General features: G+C 54.9%; 1 protein-coding gene across 1 annotated transcript; it reads left to right on the top strand.

The window, feature by feature from the left end:
* Window positions 1–374: 374 nt before the first annotated feature.
* LOC139274602 (collagen, type I, alpha 1b-like) lies at window positions 375–5,585 on the top strand. The gene is made up of 2 exons (XM_070891280.1): window positions 375–696; window positions 4,150–5,585. The coding sequence occupies exons 1-2, from the start codon at window positions 375–377 to the stop codon at window positions 5,583–5,585; spliced, it is 1,758 nt and encodes a 585-aa protein (XP_070747381.1).
* Window positions 5,586–6,907: the final 1,322 nt, after the last annotated feature.

The raw sequence follows: 6,907 nt of genomic DNA on the forward strand, positions 1-6,907 counted from the left end.
TTTTCCCTTAACAAATCCATGCAGGCTCTCCTTTATTAGTCCATGCTTGTACAAGTAACTGTTAATTTTCTTCCGGATTATTGTTTCAACAACAACTACTTGTATTTATATAGCGCCTTTAACGTAGTACAGGTTGAGCATCCAAAATCCAGAACCCTTGGGACCGAAGCCGTTCCGGATTCCGGGTTTTCGATTTGTTTTCTGACATCACGAATCCGGAAACACCTGAGCCCAGGTTCGGGTATTTCCGGATTTCGGAACATCAGAAAGCCGGGGGGATTTCCCGCCGAAGATCTGCTTGGATCGTCCGGCCCCACCAAGGTTGTTGTCAGGCGGGCCCCACCAAGGAGGTTGTCGGACGGAGCCCACCGAGGATGTCATCGTCAGGTGGGCCGGCCCCACCAAGGAGATTGTCGGGCGGGCCCCGCCAAGGAGGTTGTCGGACGGAGCCCACCGAGGATGTCATCGTCAGGTGGGCCGGCCCCACCAAGGAGGTTGTCGGGCAGGCCCCGCCAAGGAGGTTGTCGGACGGAGCCCACCGAGGATGTCATCGTCAGGTGGGCCGGCCCCACCAAGGAGGTTGTCGGGCAGGCCCCGCCAAGGAGGTTGTCGGACGGAGCCCACCGAGGATGTCATCGTCAGGTGGGCCGGCCCCACCAAGGAGGTTGTCGGGCGGGCCGATGAGGAGGCCCCAAGGTAAGGGCAGTGAGGCAAATGGCGGCGAGGCCCGAGGTCGGGCAGCGGCAAGGCCCCGAGGTCGGGCAGCAGCGACTGGTCCGGATTCCGAAACGTTTTACAGATTCCGGACAACCATGCCACGGATCATTCGGCTGCACTTGTAAAATGTCCCAAGGCGCTTCACAAGAGTGTTATAAGACAAAACAAATAAATTTGATACTGAGCCACATAAGAAGAAATTACGGCCGATGAAAAGAGATAGGTTTTAAGAAGTGTCTTAAAGGAGGAAAGAGAGGTAGAGAAGCAGAGAAGTTTAGGGAGGGAGTTCCAGAGTTTCCCACTATTTGGTGGCCTATAAAATACACCAAGTAGCGTAATAGCTCCTTTATTGTTTCTTAATTCCAACCAAATATATCCTGTCTTTGACTTCTCAAGGACTCTTCTTCTCTTCTTTCCCTCCTTCCAGCACTGTAAGATTTCCTTAATTAAAACTGCTACCCCCCCTCCTTTTTGTCTTTCCCTGTTTTTCCCCCGAATACCTTATACCCAGGAATATTAAGCACCCAATCCTCCCCTTTTTTGAGCCAGGTCTTAGTGATCACCACAACATCATTTCCCACATGGCTATTTGCACCTGCAGCTCACCAACCTTAACAACACCGTGCATTTACATAATGTACTCCAAACCTAACTTAGATCTCCTTTTATTTTCTATGATCCCACCTAATTCTGTATTAATTCTAACTTTAATGGTCTCTCTGTGCACTTTTTAATACTACATCTTGGTGTTCAACCCCCTGCCGAAATAGTTTAAATGCTCCCCCACAGCATTAGTTAACCTGCCTGCAAGGATATTAGTCCCAGCTCTGTTCAGGTACCACCCATCCATCTTGAACAGGTCCCTCCTGCCACAGAACTGGACCCAATCACCCAGGACTATGAAGCCTTCCCTTCTGCACCATGTCTCTGACCACCTATTAACTTGCCATAACCTACTATTTCTAATCTCACTAGCAAGTGGCACGAAATGTTTAACACAATGATGATGAGGATAGGATTCAAAACCATGCGTGCAGTGCAGTATGGATTAGCAGTCCATCACCTTGCCCTCTTGGCCACCTCATCTCAGGTCACGATTAAAATCAACAAACCCATTTACAGAATACGTGATTGAACAGAATACAGGTTTCCAGTAATGCATATATTTGTTTCTGCTTCTCATATCAAAAAACCACAAACCATGCATCTCTGCAAATATTATCTGCAGAAACTCACTTACAAGTTAGTTGTCCCGAAGGTGATAAGCAGCAAAGGATCACTTTACCATTCTAATCAACATTCCAAATGGTTTGTGTGCCTCTGGGAGTTATCCCTATGTAAACTGAATCTTTATAGCAATCAAATGAATTAACACAAAATCATTTCAAGGCCATATAAGTAAAAGTCTCAAATGAAAAAACACCTCACACCCATCGTGTTGGAAGGTCTCTGGTCCCAGTCACTCAGCAGGGATTGTCTGGCATGTGTCATCCCCTCAATTTGTGAACACAAGGAGACAGAGACACAGACTGACATTCAGGTTTTTAGACAGAACACTGCTGGAGCAAGTTATCACCTAGACTCAGAAAGTTGAGACTCAGGACTGTAGGTAGAAGTCAAGCAAGACCCGCTGATGTGGGGACGCATAGTATATTAATTATTTTGTATTATTCTGCAAAGATAAGTTGTACTGATTGGATTGAGTGAATCCGATCATAACTATGCTCTGTATGTTCACTTGCTTTCTGTGAAATAAAGCAGCTTAACAATTCGCATTATTACACTCCCTGGGTTATGCCAATGTAAAATTGGATTTTGGATAGTATGGGCATATCCCTAAACGTAAAATGCTTAGGCCACTTCCAGGAGTGACCTGTAGGCAAGACCTAAATATACAACAAATGTTAACAGAAGAGGAATCCCAAACAGCGTATCAAGAGCATCTTTTCATAGAAACTTATGGTTCCCCCATCACAGCATCTAATTGCCTTTCGAATGATTCCAAAAATTTTGCACCCATTACGTTACCTGGAAGATCATTCCATTGATCCCATTTTGTTAAAAGTAATGTTTCCAGACATCAGTCCTGGACTTGCCTTTTGCCAGTTGGTGCCTACATCCTATTGTCCTGCAAGTTTTAACTTATTAATAGTGGTTCAAATTAACCATTTCTATTCCGCTTAATCTCTCAAGACAGTGTTTCTCAAACTGGGGTCCTCGGACCCCTAGGGGTCTGTAGAGACATTCCAGGGGGTTCATGACCGGAGATAATTTCAAGGCTGCTCTTCTTTATAAAACCAGCACTAATTCAGTTCTTGCAAATTATTCCCAATGGCTAGGCCCACCTCCTCACAGAGGCCCACAGCTCTCACTCATTTTACAATGAGCACTCCTTGTCAGTCGAGCCGATTTCTCTCCCTGGATCCGTGATCCTGTGCCATCCTCCCAACACGTGATCAGAGAGCCTGGGGGATCCTTCAAACACGTGCCTGAGTGTGTTCATGCAAACACGCACAATCGCATAGTACAGCTGTAACAGGACATGCCAGTGGGACAGTGAGTCATGCTTCCAGCAGCATCCCAGAATGTGTATAGGTGTTCATGCCTTCACTCACCTTGGACAGCCTGCTAACTGCTTTAAAAATTAGATGTGTTTATTTGTACTAACTAAAAGGCAGCCGTTTCTCTGATTGACTCTTCATGATCACATGACCTACTGTTGATTGGTCCCCTTGGAGAATAAGCCACACCCTGAAGTTCCTCTGGAATGTGTAACTGGAACCGCCCAGCAAGTTCTGACTGACTTTCCAATTTGTAATTCAATCCATTTTGACTTCAGAAGCCACAGAGGATAGATCGCCCTAAAAGCTACCAAGTTCCAGCAAAGTCCCTTACCCCAATGCGTGCATCCCTCTTCCAGCCGAAGTCCCTTAAACCAGCGCCAGTGCTGCTTCCGCCAGCTAAAGACCCTTACCCCAGCACATGTGCTCCCTCCCACAGCCAAGTCCCATACCCCAGAGCAAGTGCATGACTTTACCCGCCCCTTCCCCCATTGATGGGGCATTGTGTGCGGATTGTTAACAGATTTATTGGAAGTGAATAGTGACAGTGTCATGAGTTCTGGATTTCATCCACCCCAATAATGTCCCTTGTAACACATGCACCGAGCTCGACTCCCCAGTCTCTCTCTTTCTCCTCCCACCCCATCCCCCCCCACCCCCACAAGCTCTCTCTCCCTCCAAACAGGCTCTTCTCCCCCCACAACCAGGCTCTCTCCCCCGCCAACCCCCTACAACCCGGCTCTCTCTCCCCACACCTAACAACCAGGCTCTCTTCCCCCTTCCAACTCAACCAAGCTCTCGCTCTCTCTCTTCCCCCCGATCGCCGCCGGCTTTCTCTGCCCACCGCTCTCCTCCCCCCCCCCACCCCCAGCAGGGAGCTCGGGGCCCAGCGGGGAGCTCGGGGCCAGTGGAGAAATCGGGGCTCGGAGGCCAGCGGGGAGCTCGGGGTTCGGGGCCGATGGGGAGCTCCGTGGCCCAGCGAGGAGCTCGGGGCTCGGGGCCCAGCGGGGAGCTCGGGGCTCGGGGCCCAGCAGGGAGCTCGGGGATCGGGGGCCGGCGGGCAGCTCGGGGCTCGGGGCCCAGCGGGGAGCTCGAGGATCGGGGGCCGGCGGGGAGCTTGGGGCTCGGGGCCCAGCGGGGAGCTCGGGGATTGGGGATGACGGGGAGCTTGGGACCAGCGGGGAGCTCGGGGCTCGGGGCCGGCGGGGAGCTTGGGGCTCGGGGCCGGCGGGGAGTTCGGGGCCCAGTGGGGAGCTCAGGGCTCGGAGCGGTGGGGAGCTCAGGGCACGGAGGCCGGTGGGGATCTCGGGGCTCAGAGCTCGGGGACGGCGGGGAGTTCGGGGCTCAGGCCTCGGAGGCCCAGTGAGGAGCTCAGCGCTCATGTGGCCCAACGGGGAGCTCGGGGCCCAATGGCCCAGCGGGGAATTCGGGGCTCAGTGGTCCAGTGGGAAGCACAGGGCTCGGGGCTCAGTAGGGAGCTCGGGGCTCGGGGGCCAAGCGGGGAACTCGGGGTCCAGTGGCCTAGCGGGGAGCTCGGGACTCAGGGGCCCAACGGGGAGCTTGGGGCCCAGTGGGGAGCTTGGGGCCCAGTGCGGAGCTCAGGGCTCAGTGGCCCAGCGGGGAGCTCGGGGCTCGGGGCCCAGCGGGGAGCTCGGGGCTCGGGGCCCAGCGGGGAGCTCGGGGATCGGGGGCCGGCGGGGAGCTTGGGGCTCGGGGCCCAGCGGGGAGCTCGGGGATTGGAGGCCCAGCAGGGAGCTCGTGGCTCGGGGGCTGGCGGGGAGCTCGGGGAACAGCGTGGTCCAGCGGGGAGCTCGGGGCTCGGGGCCGGCGGGGAGTTCGGGGCCCAGTGGGGAGCTCAGGGCTCGGAGCGGTGGGGAGCTCAGGGCACGGAGGCCGGTGGGGATCTCGGGGCTCGGAGCTCGGGGACGGCGGGGAGTTCGGGGCTCAGGCCTCGGAGGCCCAGTGGGGAGCTCAGCGCTCATGTGGCCCAACGGGGAGCTCGGGGCCCAGTGGCCCAGCGGGGAATTCGGGGCTCAGTGGTCCAGTGGGAAGCACAGGGCTCGGGGCTCAGTAGGGAGCTCGGGGCTCGGGGGCCAAGCGGGGAACTCGGGGCCCAGTGGCCTAGCGGGGAGCTCGGGGCTCAGGGGCCCAATGGGGAGCTTGGGGCCCAGTGGGGAGCTTGGGGCCCAGTGCGGAGCTCAGGGCTCAGTGGCCCAGCGGGGAGCTCGGGGCTCGGGGCCCAGCGGGGAGCTCGGGGCTCGGGGCCCAGCGGGGAGCTCGGGGATCGGGGGCTGGCGGGGAGCTTAAGGCTCGGGGCCCAGCGGGGAGCTTGGGGATTGGAGGCCCAGCAGGGAGCTCGTGGCTCGGGGGCTGGCGGGGAGCTCGGGGAACAGCGCGGTCCAGCGGGAAGCTCGGGGCTCGGGGCCCAGCGGGGAGCTCGGGGCTGGGGCCCAGCGGGGAGCTCGGGGATTGGGGGCTGGCGGGGAGCTCGAGGCTCAGTGGCCCAGTGGCCCAGCGGGGAACTCGGGGAACAGCGCGGTCCAGCGGGGAGCTCGGGGCTCAGGGCCCAGCGGGGAGCTCGGGGCTCGGGGCCGGCGGCTCAGCAGGCAACGTGATGTTCGGGCCACTTCCAACGCTTGCACAGAAAAGGGTTAGTGTAAATTGCGCTGTGGGGGGAAGAGTCGGAGACGATTTGTTTTAACTCGCGCTTCTGCGCATGCGCGAGTTAGGACAAATAGTTACTCCAGCACGAAGTGGCTATTAGTGGCCATCTGTTGCTGCAGAGTACCTAGAATTAGTGTGAGAAATAGGCACACCCATCTCACTGATATCTGTAAGCAAATACCTGTTGTCTTAAAAGCATGCAGCACTTTCATATTATGAGTATTATATAGTATTATAATTTAGATGAGGGGTCTGTGATAACTAATCGACTTGAAAGGGGTCCTTCAACCAGAAAAGTTTGAGAACCACTGTCTTAAGATTCTCTCTAATTTGTCTTCTTTCAAAACTGAAGGATCTCCCAACTCAAGTCATCTGACATGAAGGCAACAACTTCCTGCCCCTTCTTCACACTGATTACTAGGCTTTGATGTTTTGCCTTGTGCCTGGGTAACCAGAACTAAATGCAATACTCAAGCTGAAGTCTAATCAGAAGTCTAATATATTGCAAGCGCAGGGCATTTCTGAACCTAAAACAACAACCCAACTCCAGAGCAGCAAAGCAGCTTTACAGACGGCTTAAGGCTGAGATCCAACAAAAAACCCGTGACCTAAAGAACAGATGGTGGATGGAGGAAGCACAAGAGATTCAGCAGCTGGCCGACAACCATGATGTGCGAGGATTCTTCACTACAGTCAAGTCCACCTATGGCCCAAGCATCCAAGGCCCCACCCCACTGCTGGCCAAGAACGGGGAGACATCAAAGACACCGAGGCAGTCAGGACCCGCCGGAAGAAGCACTTCGAAGATCTCCTTAATCGAGACTTGCCCTTTGTCACGAGTGTCCTCGACTCCATCCCACAGCATGCTACCCACCACCATCTCAGCAAAACCCCAGCCCTGCACGAGGTAGAAAGGCCATCCGTCAGTTCAAGAACAACAAGGCAACAGGAGCAGATCCACCCCG

This window comes from Pristiophorus japonicus, chromosome 10 (assembly GCF_044704955.1).
Source record: "Pristiophorus japonicus isolate sPriJap1 chromosome 10, sPriJap1.hap1, whole genome shotgun sequence".
NCBI lineage: Eukaryota > Metazoa > Chordata > Chondrichthyes > Pristiophoridae > Pristiophorus > Pristiophorus japonicus.

What these genes read in the sequence shown, in the direction of transcription:
- LOC139274602 (XM_070891280.1), top strand. Translation starts at nt 375, where the DNA reads ATGTCATCGTCAGGTGGGCCGGCCCCACCAAGGAGATTGTCGGGCGGG. An exon ending in GCCGATGAGGAGGCCCCAAG is followed by an intron (nt 697 to 4,149) that starts GTAAGGGCAGTG and finishes CCCCACCCCCAG; the next exon opens with CAGGGAGCTCGGGGCCCAGC.